A 16,365-nucleotide genomic window follows, 5' to 3' on the forward strand; every position below is an offset into this window, starting at 1 on the left:
CACTTTCGCTTCCAAGCTCGTCCTCAGACTCCACATTTTGTTAAAATATTTGATACCTCCTTTATGTCAAGACTCCTTCCACGACTGGTAGATGCCATTTTCATGGACTACTAGTGAAGAAAATAAACGACTATCGTTGCTAGGAAACAGGTCAAAATAAAAATACCAACTCTGTTCCAAGGCGGCCCATTATCTAAACGAAATTAGCCAATAAAACATAAGAATAACTGTATCCTAATTGCCTTTTGCTGTGCGCGGTTTGCCTGTATATATTGCCCTAAGACGTACACTTCAGATGCATGACAGATGGCAGTGGAAGCTTAGAGAAAGGAGAATAGCACTTTTTTCAAAGCAAAAATAAATAGAGAACAAAGTTCCACCATGTGGCCGATAGATTCCAGCACACTTGGAGTTAATTTCAAAACAGAACGTCACTTTACGTCAGTACTACTCTGGTACAAAGTTAAAAACGTACATGTACGTCCGTACTACACTGGGCCAGGTCAACAGATGACGTAAATGTACGTCCGTACTGTTCAATGGGTTAATTAAGGCCACGGTTGCTTCCTTCCTTCCTTCCTTCCTTCCTTCCTTCCTTCCCGCTCCTAGCCCTTTCCTCACCACCGTTACCATAAGACCTACAGTACCTGTGTCGATGTGACGAAAAACAAATTATAAGCAAATATATATAAGTGTACATATATTAATAAAGAATTTTACTTTTTAGTGCATCTCCAGAAGATACGACTGATTTTAATGAGCATTTCTACATGCCAGCCTACACAAGATTTGTTCCGTACCTCATTGGTATTGCACTGGGTTACTTGCTGGTGGACTTGAAAGAGAAAGGACGAAAAATAAAATTATCCAAGGTATGAACAATACTTTCTATGAAATATTAGTAGTCTATTTTCTCTCCGATCTTTGTTAGTTACTTAAAATAATCAATGGCTATACCAAATGCAGTACTATTCCAACGTAGGCCTACTTCCCTATACACGTTCGCCCGCCCAACACGCAACCGGCGTACTCATCGTGTGTTCAGTCCGCGCCTAACCTTACAACAACGATCTATCTTCTATCCTCTCCACGCTCTTGGTAACTAACTACCCGATATAGACATATTCACACCCTTTGCATTCTTTAAACACAAAATTAAAAATATTCCTTTGCAGTCTTCTCTAGGTTTCCATTTTCTTCCGTCATTCCAAGCTCTGTAACCTACCCTTGCCATTCTTGTTACTTTTTTTTTAATTGTTGTTAACATTACTGTTGGTACATAAGACTGTTGTTTAACACGATTGATACCGGTACCTTATTAAATTAAATCTGTAATATTATTAGTGTAAAATGTCCCTCCATCAGCTGTATCTAAAACAAAAAGGCATTTATCAAGACCTATGTTTATGTAGGATGTAAAGGATAGGGCATATACTGTAAGTCTCTGGTAAGACCCCAAATAGAGTATGATTCCAGTGTGTGGGACACACACCGGGATTACTTGATTAGAGAACTGGAAAATCTCCAAAGAAAAAAAGAGCTCGATTTGTTCTGAGTGATCTACGACAAAAGAGTAGCGTTACAAAAATGCTGCAGAGTTTGGGCTGGGAAGACTTGGGAGAAAGGAGACGAGCTGTTCGACTAAATGGTATGTAGCGGGCTGTCATTGAAAAGATGGCGTGGAATGACATTAGTAGACGAATGTCCGGCTCCATGGCTAAATGGTTAGCGTGCTGGCCTTTGGTCACAGGGGTCCCGGGTTCGATTCCCGGCAGGGTCGGGAATTTTAACCTTAATTGGTTAATTTCGCTGGCACGGGGGCTGGGTGTATGTGTCGTCTTCATCATCATTTCATCCTCATCACGACGCGCAGGTCACCTACGGGTGTCAAATCAAAAGCCCTGCATCTGGCGAGCCGAACATGTCCTCGGACACTCCCGGCACTAAAAGCCATACGCCATTTCATTTTCAGTAGACGAATACGTTTCAGTGGTGTTTTTAAAAGTAGGAAAGATAACAATATATATATAAGAGTTTTGTCTGAACATTGCTCAGAATTTGAAAATAATGGTATTTTTGTATCGGTCATGTCCACAGTAACAAGGAAATGCAATTGTTACTTTTCCGTAATGTCTGTCTGTCTGTCTGTCTGTCTGTCTGTCTGTCTGTCTGTCTGTCTGTCTGTCTGTCTGTCTGTCTGTCTGTGCACGCATCACTAGAAAATGGCTGAAGAGAATTTAATGAAAATCGGTATGCAAAGTCTGGGAATAAGTCGCTACAATCTAAGCCATAAATAATGTTACTCACACTGATGGAAATGGTAGTTTAGGGGAAGGCCTGAAATTTAATTTTCAAATATTTATGTTATTATTGGTCCTATCTTATTTCAGATTGGTATGCAAAGTCGGGTAATAAGTCGCTACAATCAAGGACATAAATGATTTTATTCACGGTGAGTAAAATGGTAGTTTAGGGGAAGGCCTAAAATTTAATTCTCAAATATTTATATTTTTAGTGGTCGTGTCGAAAAATACTACATAACCAGAGTTATACAGAATTAAATTTACGACCATTTACATCTTATACTTTTTTACCGTACCGGCTATGATAACACAGATATTCATGAATTTGTATTGTTGCTAAGTCCATATCGACGCCGAGACACGAGAAAATGGGTTAACATAATTTAATGGAAATCTGTATATAGAGTCGGGGAATAGCAAGCTACAGTCTAAGGTATAAACAATTTTATTCACCTTGGATGAAATTGTAGTTTAGGTGAAAGCACCTAAAATTTAATTTATAACTACTTATATTTTTGGTCCTATCGAAAACTACTTTATAACAAAAGAATACAATTTCCAATCATGTATGTTTTATTTAGTTTTACCGTACCGACTATGATGAGTGGTATTTCAGAGTCGGAAGAAAACTAAATGTGAAGGCCTACACTATTGAAAGCGCATGACATTGATCAACAATAACATCACATTGACCATTGTTTGTTGTGATGTTCTTTGTCTCTTATGCTGCCTCTCAACTCCGATAGATGGGATTACAGCTGCCTACCGAGTATAATAGGCTGACTGAATATTGGCGGGAAATAGCCGGGGAGATAGAAAACTTTCATCTTTAGCATGCTATTCCTCTGGTTCATATATTTTCTGATACAGCTGGTACGTAACATACCGGTTTTTCATAGAATTCCAGTTAATCAATCCCTACTCTGATGCGCTGTTTTGAATGAGCAGTGTGCATACTTAAGGCAGAGGCTGAATTAGTATTAGTAGTAGTAGCCTGGTCTGGAATAACAGTTTAGGCCTATTCCAAATTATAGCACCACAATTCACTAAATAACTCAAAATTTAACTCTGAAAAGAGCCGTTTCTTAAGAAAAGCTTCTTCCTCTTCACTTTTATTAAATTCTACATTCTTTTATTCCAAATTATCCTCTGGCTTGGAGGAAGAATTTGCCTCCTAGTCTGATAGATTTTCCGTCGCCAGTGTAGTAATAATTTCGTGTGACTATTTCCAACCGAGTGCAGCCCTTGTAATTTAGACCCTCCGATGAGGGTGGGCGGCATCTGCCATATGTAGGTAACTGCGTGTTATTGTGGTGAAGGATAGTGTTATGTGTGGTGTGTGAGTTGCAGGGATGTTGGGGACGGCACAAACACCCAGTCCCCGGGCCACTGGAATTAACCAAGGAAGGTTAAAATCCCCGACCCGGCCGGGAATCGAACCCCGGACCCTCTGAACCGAAGACCAGTACGCTGACCATTCAGCCAACAAGTCGGACGCCAGTGTAGTGAAATGATATTTTCCGTCTCATCGGGTACTAATAGGAAACAGATTAGTAAAAAGGGTATAGTTTTTACCCTGGGATTCTCCACTATTCGACCCTCTCCCCGCCGAAAAAGAGACGAAGAATGTTCACGAATCACGGCTGTCTGCGGCTTGGTCATTCCAGCTCTGGAACTTTGGACTTTTTGATCGGCTGTGTAGTCCTGTTCGTTAAAAGTGAGGAAATGTATGGTGTTTCATTCGATGGAGTATTTCATATGAAAGCATTGCTCTTCATCGCGCCATTCCACTGACGTCATTGTATGTTCGTTTCAGTTGGGAAAACCACAAAGATACACTTTCTAAGGATGTAAAAAGGCAGGTGGAGAGTGAGTGTCTACCATTATAATGAAAACTCCCCAACCTGATTGTGGCTGATGGTATGGAAGCTGGTCGACCATTACAGTGAAAATTCCCTAACTCAGTCTCCATATGAGAAAAGATGTTTTGGTTACTTCCCCGTCGCGTTTCTAGGGAAACGTTAAGAGCTATGCAATTTTATACAATCTTGCTCACAACGTGAACACTAGAATTCCGCATACAATGTAGAATTCCGTAGCGAAGCACGGCTACATCACCTAGTATGATGATAAAGTTGGAATTCAAGAGGACAAATTGAGGCAAATATTCGTCTATAGGAAAGGGAGTTGGGGATTTAAATAAATTGCCAAGGGAGGTGTTCAATAAATTTCCAATTTCTTTGAAATTAAGTAAAGTCTAGGAAAACAACAGATAGAGAACCTGCCTCCTGGACGACTGCCCTAAATGCAGATCAGTATTGATTGATTGATTGATTGATTGATTGATTGATTGATTGATTGATTGATTGATTGATTGATTGATTGATTGATTGATTGATGCGAGTTTCATTTTTTATGTTCTATCATAATTCTTCGTCTTCTTTTCCTACCGCATTTTCTCCACACCTCTGGGGTCGAGGGTACGAACTGCGTCGCGCATGTGGATTTGGCCCTGTTTTCCGGCCGGATGCACTTCCTGACGCCAACCCTATATGGACGGATGTAATCACTATTGAGTGTTTCTGTGGTGGTTGGTAGTGTGGTATGTTGTCTGAATATGAAGAGGCGAGTGTTGGGACGGACACAAACTCCCAGTCCCCGAGCCAGAAGAATTAAAAATGAAAAGGCGTATGGCTTTTTGTGCCGGGAGTGTCCGAGAATAAGTTCGACTCGCCAGATGCAGGTCTTTTGGTTTGACTCCCGTAGGCGACCTGCGCGTCGCGGACATGAAATGATGATGAAGACGACACATACACCCAGCCCTAATGTCAGCGGACTTAACCAATTATGGTTAAAATTCCTGACCCTACCGGGAATCGAACCCAGGACCCCTGTGACCAAACGCCAGCACGCTAACCATTTAGCCATGGAGCCGGACGTCAGAAGAATTAATCAGAAGCGATGAAAATCCCCCACCCGACCGGGTATCGAACCCGGGACTCTCTGAACCGAAGGCCAGTACGCTGACCATTCAACCAACGAGTCGGACAATGTTCGATCGTAATTGAATGTCTAATATTTGAGTTTTACAATATACTGTATCTTCCCTTTTTACTTTATTGATAATGAAATTAATGATATTAATGATATTACTGTCTATGTTCTAGGTGCTTACGCTGGGTCTCTGGTTGGTAACATGTGGGATGTTACTTCTCTGTCTATGCATAGTCCACGTCTTCCAGCAGCCAGGGTACGAGTATGATGATGTTGCAGAGTCGTTCTACAACACACTAGGCAGACCAGGCTGGGCCCTGGGTGTGGCAATGGTCATAATCCTATGTTCTACCGGACACGGTGGTAAGTAGGCCTACTCTTGAGAAGAAATTCACTTTGACATTTAAGTCAGGAACAATGTCTCGTTGTGCAGAATGTTCGCCAGTTTGAAGTATGAATTAATTTTGTCACCTAATGATAATGATGTCCGCTTCTGTGGTATTGTGATTAGTGTGGTTAGCTGCCACCAAGGAGTTCCGGGTTTGATTCACAGCTCTGCTACGAAATTTGAAAAAGTGGTACGAGGGCTGGAACGGGGTCCACTCAGCCCCGGGAAGTCAGCTGAGCAGAGGTGGGTTCGATTCCCTCCTCTGCCATCCTCGAAGTGGTCTCCCGTGGTTTCTCACTTCTTCTTCTTCAGGCAAATGCCGGGGTGGTCCCTAACCTAAGGCCACGGCTGGTTCCTTCCCGCTTCCTTCCGTATCCCTTCCCATCTTCCTATCTCACACAAAGCCCCTGTTCAGCATAGCAGGCGAGTCAGGTTAGGCGAGTTACTGGTCCTCCTTCCCTGTTGTATCCCCGACCCAAAGTCTCACGCTCCATGACACTGCCCTTGAGGCTGTAGAGGTGGGATCCCTCGCATAGTCGGAGGAAGAAACGAACCTTGGAAGTTAAACGGATTATGAAATTAAATATAAAAATGCGTATTTTTCCTAACTGTCGTGTTAAGTCATTGCGAGTCCCGTCTACGTCACCGGTTCGTTACTAACGATTTCTGCGATCAATTGTATTTACAATAAGCATTAATTTAAAAACACAGCTTAGGTCTGTGGTACAGAGGAATAACTATGCTTATTCCCAAATACAGTCGAACTACGTTTCCTCTAAGCGCTTGTGGTGGCTGAAAAATCCTGAAATTATCAAAAATTCCAGGTATAAAACATCGTGCATACTAAAGCTTGTCCATTAGGAGAAGGGTTCTGATTAATGCGGCGTGACGATGACTACTGCGAAAACAACGGCGAACTGCATTGCGAGATATCCATCAGCTGATTTGTCGTTGAATCTCCAAATGGCATTTCTGTGTCAGTTTTCATAATAAAACTATTTTCTCGCATCAATAAGGTACGAAATGTACATATTCAATCAACCGACAAAATGCATTCTTAATGTAATGATATTGCCATAAAATACAAATTTTGGAGAGCACGTAATATTAGCTGAAAGTAGTAACATTCCTGCAAAACATACATTCATTGAAATGGTAATACTTTACGTCGCACCGACACAGATAAGTTTTATGGGGACGATGGGACAGGAAAGGCCTAGGAATGAGAAGGAAGTGGCCGTGGCCTTAATTTAGGTACAGATCCAGCATTTGCCTGGTGTGAAAATGGGAAACCACGGAAAACCATCTTCAGGGCTGCCGACAGTGGGGTTCGAACCCACTGTCTCCCGGATGCGTGCTCACAGCTGCGCGCTCCTAACCGCATGGCCAATTCGCCCGGTGCGTTGAAATGATAAGCCATAATAAATGTAGGCCTACGCATGGAATGACGGCTGTAAATGTATACATATGAGTATTTCTAAGCGATTGAATCATGTGGGAATGCGCGGGTAAATAACTTAGCGATCGCAGCGCTTCTCTTACTGGACAAGCTGTACTTCTCCAGAAAAATATCTGAAGTCGATTATTGTACGGTGCTGCTCCCTAGTTTAGAAAACACAAAGCATGTAACATGAGAACAGTCCCCATGTTGTTCACAAACTTAATACGGTAAGACCGGCGCTGAAGTCGCGTCCTCACCTAGTACCGACTAGCGCTACTAGATAGCAGGTACGAGCAGTTTTTACTGAGGATAGAACTACCTACGTGATAACAGGCAAGGGCGCTCGGCCTACAAGTGGCCACGGCCGGTGCGTTGTCCTACAGCTCTGCACCCGGACTGACAAACAGCGCAGAGAAGGGGTGGCCGCGGGTCTACTGTGGCTCTACACCTTTGCATTAGGGAGACGGAGATGGGCTGGTCCCCACCGTCGGCTGTCCTGAGAATGGTTTTCCGTGGTTTTCTCTTCTCCTGCGTTAAGGAGAATACCGGGATATTTCCTAAGGTCGTAATATTGAAAGAAGCATTCTGACAGGGCTGGCTGGGTGAGAATAAGGGAGTAGGAGGTATGGTTGCCATGGAAATGTGGGCTGGTCCATTCCGGTTGCCATGGAGGTAAGCCTGCTGGCCAGCTCGTGTTGATTGGAGCTGCCAAATCTCTCACTTCTGAGGTGTGTACAACAGAACACAGTGGTCTGAACGAACGAACATGGGGGCCAGAAGAAGGGGAGTGAGAAAGGAATGCAGGGACGTGGCAACACCATGCAAATCTCCTCCCTCCAGTATAGGCCAGGGCCGCCAGCCTTGTCCCTTTCACCGAACATCTCCGTGGCCTGAGAGACGGCGTTACCGTCCTGGAGGTCCGCCGTCCCCTTCAGGACGGAATGAAAACCTTTCAGTAATAGTAGTAGGCTACTAATGAACCATAATCACTGAGGCACTAATATTCGTGATAATACCAGTCAGTAGTTTCTTCTTCTTCAAGTGGCATATCCGGTTGCCCAGACGTCGGCGATTACTCTGGAAAAAGTTTTTCTGTCTTCTGCCAGTCGGAAGAGTCTCTCAGATGTCTCAATACCGGCCCACTGCTTGATGTTGTGTAACCATGTTATCTCTGGCCTTCCAACTCGCCGTTTGCCCTCTATTTTACTCTGAAGAATGAGTTTTATGAGGCCATATTTGTTTACTCTTAATATGTGGCCTAGATAAGCTATTTTACGAACTTTTATAGTTGTTATTAGTTCTTGCTTCGTCCTAGCTCTCCTTAGGACTTCATCGTTTGTTATCATATCTGTCCAGGGTATTCTAAGCATTCTTCTGTGCAACCACATTTCAAAGGCGGCAAGTCGTTTGGTACTTCTGGCTTTTAAGGTCCATGTTTCTACTCCATATAACAGTACTGACCAGATGTAGCACTTCATTAATCTCTGTCTGAGCTTCAGATTCAAATGATTATTACAGAACAAAGAGCTCATCCTGTGAAATGCAGCTCTAGCGTTCTCAATTCTGCATCTGATTTCCTTATCTGGATCCATACTGTCTGTTATTATGCTGCCGAGGTACTAGAACTGGTGGATATGTTCTATTTTACGGTTATTTAATGACAAGGTGACATTTGCATTACTATTTCTGCTAAATACCATTAACTTAGTTTTTGCTACATTTATATTGAGACCATACTGTAAACCTTTGACATGGATTCTGCTCAGGAGTTCTTGAAGGCCTTCTATAGTGTTGCACAGAATCAGAGTGTCATCTGCATATCTAATATTATCGATCAAAACACCATTTACTTTCACACCCAGTTCAACATCATGCAAAGCTTCTTTAAAATGATGTCAGAATAGATATTAAAAAGGCGAGAGTATACAACCTTGGCGAACCCCCCTTCTGATTTTCACATCTGATGTTTTGGTTTGGTTGATTTTGACTGTTGCTTGTTGGTCCCAGTAGAGATTCTGTATGATGCGTATCTCTTTTCCATCGAAATGTTTTCGTTGGAGAATCTCTATCAGTTTTTCATGTTTCACTCTATCAAAAGCTTTTTCATAGTCAATGAAACATGCAAATACATCTTTGTGTAGTTGGCGGCATTTTTGGAGCAGGATATTGACGCTGAATAAGGCTTCTCGTGTGCCAAAGGCATTTCTGAAACTCATTTGGTTGTCATCCAAGTCTATTTCGCACTTTGATCTAATGCATGCGTGTATTATACGTAAGAATGCTTTTAGCGTATGACTCATCAGACTTATGAGACGGTAGTCACTGCATTTCTTTGGATGAGACATTTTAGGCATTGCGATGAATGTCGATTGCAACCAGTCCTCTGGGATTATTGCAGTATCATAAATTGTATTGAAAAGTTTAGCAATTTGGTCAACATTCTCTTCAGTTATTAGTTTTAGAACCTCAGCTGGTATCTGGTCTGGACCTACTGCTTTACCATTAGGTGATATTGTGAGGGAATATAATACTTCTTCTTTTGTTATTTTTGGAACTTTTGCATTGTGTAAGTACACAATTTCACCTCTGTCATCACTGAACAATTCATTTATGTATTCTGTCCAGGTCTGTATGATTTCTTGTTCATCTAGGATGGGTTTGCTGGTGTCATCAAAGAGAGTGTCCGACTAGTTGGCTGAATAGTCAGCGTACTGGCCTTCGGTTCAGAGGGTCCCGGGTTCGATTCCCGGCCGGGTCGGGGATATTAACCTTAATTGGTTAATTCCAATTGCCCGGGGGCTGGGTGTTTGTGCTGTCCCCAACATTCCTGCAGCTCACACAGCACACATAATACTATCCTCTACCACAATAACACGCAGTTACCTACAAATGGCAGATGCCGCTCACCCACATCGGAGGGTCTGCCTTACAAGGGCTGCACTCGGCTATCTCTTCTACTTTCTTCTATAACTTGAAACTATCATGGTCTTTATTTAGTTCTTCTATTTCTTCACAGTTCATTGTCATCCATCTTTCCTTGCCTAATCTGATTTACTTCTTAATCTCCCTTTGCGTCCGTCAGTAGCGGTGATTGAGAATTTGGAAGGGGGGGGGGGGGCTGCACAAACATTTATAGGCAACAGAAGGTCCTCGGGTCCAAGGGATATCGCGTGGTTGGGTGGGGGTTCGACGTCAACACTGAAATAAATTACAAAGAAATGGTAAGTTTCTGATGCTCTCTGAGTGAATTTCGAATGTTGACACTCTACCAGTCCGCCTCTGTGGTGTACTGGTTAGTGTGATTAGCTGCCACCCCCGGAAGCCCGGGTTCGATTACCGGCAATGCCACGAAATTTGAAAAGTGGTACGAGGGCTGGAACGGGGTCCATTCAGCCTCCGGAGGTCAACTGAGTAGAGGTGGGTCGATTCCCACCTCAGCCGTCTTGGAAGTGATTTTGCGTGGTTTCCCACTTCTCCTCCAGACAAATGCCGGGATGGTACCTAACCTAAGGTCACTGCCGCTTCCTTCCCTCTTCTTTGTCTATCCTTTCCAATCTTCCATCCCCCCGCAAGGCCCCTGTTCAGCATAGCAGGTGAGGCCGCCTGGGCGAGGTACTGGCCATCCTCCCCAATTGTATCCCCCGACACAGAGTCTGAAGCTCCAGGACACTGCCTTTTAGGTGGTAGAGGTCGGATCCCTCGCTGATTCCGTGGGGAAACCGACCCTGGAGGGTAAACAGATAAAGAAGAAGAAGAAGAAGAAGACAGTCTACCAACTACGTACGGTAATAATACAATATACAATCAAACTTTCACTAGAGGAGCAATGAGTGGCGGCTGGTGCAGAAAATCAGTTGTGTGCTGTAACCCATCCCCCGTCCAAAAATAAAAATATTTAGAAACATACGGTATGTGGTTTTCAAGAGGCTCTCCACTGAGTTTTTCATACCGAACAAACACGCAAACAACCCCAAGACATATACACATTCCTCATAGAAAACTAGTTAAACACACAATAACACCTGCAATGACAAAACATTCACCAACTCAGAAACACTTGGTGTGAGCGCGCAGAAACAGTACAGTACTTCGCAACGTTATATAAAAATCATTGAAATAAAATCAGCACATCGTAATGCAAAATTACATGTTATGCTGTTATAGTGCAATGTATGTCCTCCTCCGTAGTGTAACGGTTAGTGTTATTAGCTGCCATCCTCGGGGGCCCGGGTTCTATTCCCGGTACTGCCAGAAATTTAAGAATGGCAGGAGGGATGGTATGTGGTTAAAATGGTACATGCAGCTCACCTCCATTGGGGGTGCAGCACCTCGAGATGAGGACACAAGTTTACTTCGTGAAATATATAAACTAGACATTTTGTAATTAAAGGACATCCTTTATTTTGACAACATTAAAAGTACATTTTTCATAGTTCATCGATTTACAAATGTGGCTGTGGAACAGGCAAGTTGGCTTTAGTTTCCCGTTTGCTTTGAGCGATCCACTACCGCCGAGTCACCTGCCACGTTCTCATTTCCGTCGAAATGCTGCCTCTCTGTGGTCGAACGAAGACTCGCTGTGAAGTGATGTCTTGGCTGTTCTTTGCACAGCCTATCGAAGAAGTTAGGCACGCATGCGCAAAGGGCGGAGTTCCTGCTTTCTGGCAAAAGGCTTAGAAATTCTCGCTGAGCCACGCTGAGCTGTGATCTGCACAGCCAGCACCCGGCGTGGAGCGCACTAGTTACGTGGTTGTGAGGAGAGTGAATGATTTGTTATTCCTTGGCTGGCGTTTTTTTTTTCATTGTACTGTATTTTATTGTAGATAATATTATTAAAGTAATTTTTTTCAAATAGACAATGTGCTGCAGCAGTACAGCCGCCCCTGGGAACAATAATTTCACATGAATTACAATTGAATAGAAGCGGGGCGCGATTATACAATTAAAAAGTAATTTAGTATTTGACTACACATTTAGTAACAGATACTGAACAGATATTGATTGAGTGAGACTGACAAATGCGCACGAAAAGCGGGTGACCACAGCAAAAGTATACTCCTGACACCCTTCCACGCAGAACATGCTAAACATTGCTCCGCGGGTCTCCACTACTTGCTGTGGCGCTGTACAATTCGGCTAGCCACGACGAACCACATTTTGTATGCATTTACGCGAAATAGTTTTCTTAATAATGAAATAAATCAGAGGAAATGATCAGCTAAAGAGGCAACAGAGTTTGTACAAATTGCTTTTTTTTAAAATAATTCCCAGTTTCATGCGGTTAAAATGGAATAAAAATGTATTTTTTCTCCACAAAATGTGGAGGTGACTGCCCCCCCCCCCCTCACGTTAACTGATATCAGTTACTAAAGACGAGGATAATATTCCATCAGAATGGATGAAACGTACAGGACGTCTATCAACGTAGAGCTAACAAAATCTGACCGCAAGGGGATGAGGAAATTCAATTTCTACTTGACACGTTCAGACTTGATTGGAAACCGACAGATGATAATTATTTATTTATTTATTTATTTATTTATTTATTTATTTATTTATTTATTTATTTATTTATTTATTTATTTATTTAATTAATAAATATTTTGTACATTTTGCATTACGCGCACCGACACAGGTAGGTTTTATGGCGACGATAGGAGAGCAAACAAAGGTCTACGAGTGCGAAGGAAGCGGCCATACCCTTAAATAAGGTACAGCCCCAGCATTTGCCTGGTGTGAAAATGGGAAACCACAGAAAACCATCTTCAAGGCTGCCCGTAGTGGGGCTCGAAGCCACTATTTCCCGGATGCAACTGCGCGCCCCCAACCGCACGGCCAACTCGCCCGGTAATAAATAATATCGAGGTAGCTTTTATGGAAGGAAGAATACAAAGATAATTGAGAAAACCGGCGTAAAGGAAACTGGGGGGAAAAGTATTTGTGAATTCCTAGCAAGAGATGGCTCAGCTGTGCTTATCAGATAAATGTATTCTCCCCCTCTGGGCAAGTGATAGGCTAATAGTGTCGGCCTACTTATCGATAGACTGTGATCACATTAGAGGCCTGTATAGACTGCATTAGACTGTATTATTCGTTATTGTAATATTACTAAAAATAATGTTTAATAGGTTTTGTTTGAATGCCTGTGTGGTTTAAAGGCTAAACTGCTGAACTACCAACCATGTACCACTTAGATGTTCGTACTTTAATTGGTTTCATTTTTCAGTAACTAGAGAACTACATTCTGTAACCGATACAGACATCCCGGTCATAATAATTTATTTGATTAAAACACAGAAAAATATACGAACAAAATTAAATAAATTACTGTTGAAATAAAGTTTGAAAAGTATCAGACCGCGCAACTGACAAGACTATTATTAATTTCACGCAAAGTGAGCTCGTTCGAAACTGAGTTGACTGATTGGTACTACACCAGCTTCTTATTGCCATTATACACTGTTGTCGAATGAATGTGGCAGAAGTTAAATGATGTACAAAATGTGCACTACACGTCAAGTAAGTATTATTTCCTAACTAAAGTATGATATGTTCATTGTTGTAGCCATTTTTAAATAATTTGGTTCAGGTCTTTTCTGACGGTGTTGCGAGAGACGGCAAGGTCAATTTTTTTTTACAGCTGTGTTGTTTTACACTCAACAAAGTGCAACCAAGTGGCAATTTCTTTACGTACAAATTGTAAAATACAAACTATTTCGACTGATTCTACAAAACCGCCCAGATCATTTCCATGCTGAGTGACATTAGGCTAGGGCAGGGATGGCGAACCTATGCCACGCGTGTCACTAGGTGACACGCGAACACGATTTTGATGGCACACCACATGCACACATTAACGTTTTATGTACGTCTTGTACTACAGACTATACATATCCCATTCATGGTATAGTTATAGTGTTTTAGGTTTAATAAATAAATGCCGAAAATCTTTTTCTAGTTCCATTCGGACGTGCATTATGGCAACATCATGACGTCCGGGAGTCAAGTGAGATAAGTGTCACATGCGTCCGACGAACCATTCACTCAGCCACATCAGTCAATTAGCGAAGTTTAGGTTGTGTCTGGTTGCCAAAATCGCGTAATTATTCGTAGCGTGTGTTTATTGTTTCGAATTTTGTAAGACAAATAAATATCTGCCAAGAGATTACCCCAACTTCGAGATTTAGAGAAACGATCGCACTTTATTTCAAAACCCCATTTTGCACAAATGATTGCTATCAAGGTCAATTTTTTAAGTGGTTAGATACAAAGGGCACTAGGAAAATTTTGCAATGTGAGTGAACGCTTTGGACTTTTTCAAAATAATTGCACCACACTCAATACACTTCATACGTCGAAACCAGTCACTGAACCAATTCTGCCACTTTTCTTCGGTTACTCTTCACACTCTTTATCCCATACTGCCAGACACTCCTCTTCGGATGCATAACGCGCCCTTTCAGCTTCATCTTCGCTTTTGAGAAGAGTGCGAAGTCACATGGGGCAAGGTCATGACTGAATGGAGGGTGATCAAGCACAGTCACACCTGATCTGGCAAGAAAATCCATTGTTAGATTAGCACGATATGTTGGAGCATTGTCGAGATGCAGGAGCCAAGTGTTGAGCCGTGACCTTGGACGGAGCTGCTAGAGAGCCTGGATGACCTGAGGCAGACAAGTCTCACTGTACCACTTAGCAGTAACTGTCCTTTGTGTTTCTAGCATAACCCGAGTCAGGATGCCCCGTTTAGTGAAGAATACTGCGATCATCCTTTTCTCCACTGACCTTGACTTTCGCACAGTCACAGGAGTACCCTCATTTTCAAACAGCCACATCTCGTTCTGGGATTTTGTTGGGACATCGTAATAATAAAGTCAAGTTTCGTCAACTGTAACGATGTCATTGACGTTACGCGAAGTCCCATTTTAAAACTGTTTTAGCATTTTTCGGCACCATTTCACACGATGTGCCTTTTGTTCCTCTGAAAGTGAATGGCCAAAGGGAACAAACCTTTCTATAACATGGAGTGGTCATGTAGAATTGAATGAATAGCTGGTGCAGGGATGCGGAGGGTCTTTTCTACCTGCCGATACGTCAACCGCCTCCCTTGCTGCAACATTTTCCTCACAGCTTCAATGTTTTCCTCAGTCACTGAATCAGACGGTCGCCCAGAACGAGGATCATCTTCAGCCCCAAGATTTCCCCTCTGGAACTCTTTGTACCAGCGGAAAATTGTTGTCCGATGTGGACAGTCTTTGCCCAGCACAGGAGTTATTTCCTCCAGGCACTGGTCAACAGTTAATCCACGAGCAAAATTGTAGCGGATAATTGCGCGATATTCACCTTTAGACCACACTGACACCTTAACTTCCTTCCAATCCCACTGCTTGGTAACAACTGGTGTGAAGGTCACACCTTGCTGTCTTCTAAGCCAGTTTTCACCCCTCACCATAACAGGGGTGTCCAGCCAACCGTTTTTGCGTATGGCAAAACTTTCCTAGTGCCCTTTGTATTGACAGTTTAGAAATGGAGTTGACTGAATTCAGGAAAGGAGTACATCTGTTAAATTCCTGCAACTTGGTGAAGAATTGGTGAAAATCAACCGTGTTATTGATGGTGAATATTATTTCCAGAAGCCAGATGACTTAATACTTGAACAGTGGAACAACCTCCCACAAATGTTTTCGACCATGGAGAAACTTGCAACAGTGTTAGTTACCTTGTTTGAGTCATCATACGCCTGCGAAGAGCTACTTTATGCAATGAACGTTGTGAAGTCAACTGTTAGAAACCGTCTTAGTTCAGACCTAAGTGCTTCTTGTGTGTTACCGAAGACAAATTAAGAACCAAACATAAATGGCATGGCTACTAAGATTCAGCAACAAGTTTCACACTAAAGTTGAGAACGACATTTCACTTAAAGTCCTTCGGCAATATCAGTATTTTTGATTTCTATACCCAATAATACTCAATGACGAAGTGTGTTACAATGGGCGCTTATTGTATTTAAACACAATTAATATTAGTTATTCTAAAAAATTACATATTTAAATGTATTTTTGCGGTATTGGCAAAATATATGTAATAACATATTATAAAACAAAATTTGGAATTACGCATGGAAGTCGGGGGTGGGTTGGTAGGAGTGGGGTGGTTGTAGCCATTCCAAAGGAAAATAAGAAGTGGCACAGTATACAGTTCAGAAAAGTAAACCAGGCTTAAAATGGCACACTAGTTGG

The 16,365-nt window shown here is 42.3% G+C and overlaps 1 protein-coding gene across 1 annotated transcript in view; it reads left to right on the forward strand.

Moving 5' to 3' along the window:
• The window catches only part of LOC136866982 (nose resistant to fluoxetine protein 6), a 158,023-nt gene that overhangs the window by 68,390 nt on the left and 73,268 nt on the right, over nucleotides 1-16,365 (forward strand). Inside the window, exons 9-10 of the mRNA XM_067144076.2 lie at nucleotides 728-872; nucleotides 5,471-5,660. Of these exons, the coding sequence (XP_067000177.2) occupies nucleotides 728-872; nucleotides 5,471-5,660 (335 nt within the window). The remainder of the gene's footprint in view (nucleotides 1-727; nucleotides 873-5,470; nucleotides 5,661-16,365) is intronic.

This window comes from Anabrus simplex, chromosome 3, assembly GCF_040414725.1.
Source record: "Anabrus simplex isolate iqAnaSimp1 chromosome 3, ASM4041472v1, whole genome shotgun sequence".
NCBI lineage: Eukaryota > Metazoa > Arthropoda > Insecta > Orthoptera > Tettigoniidae > Anabrus > Anabrus simplex.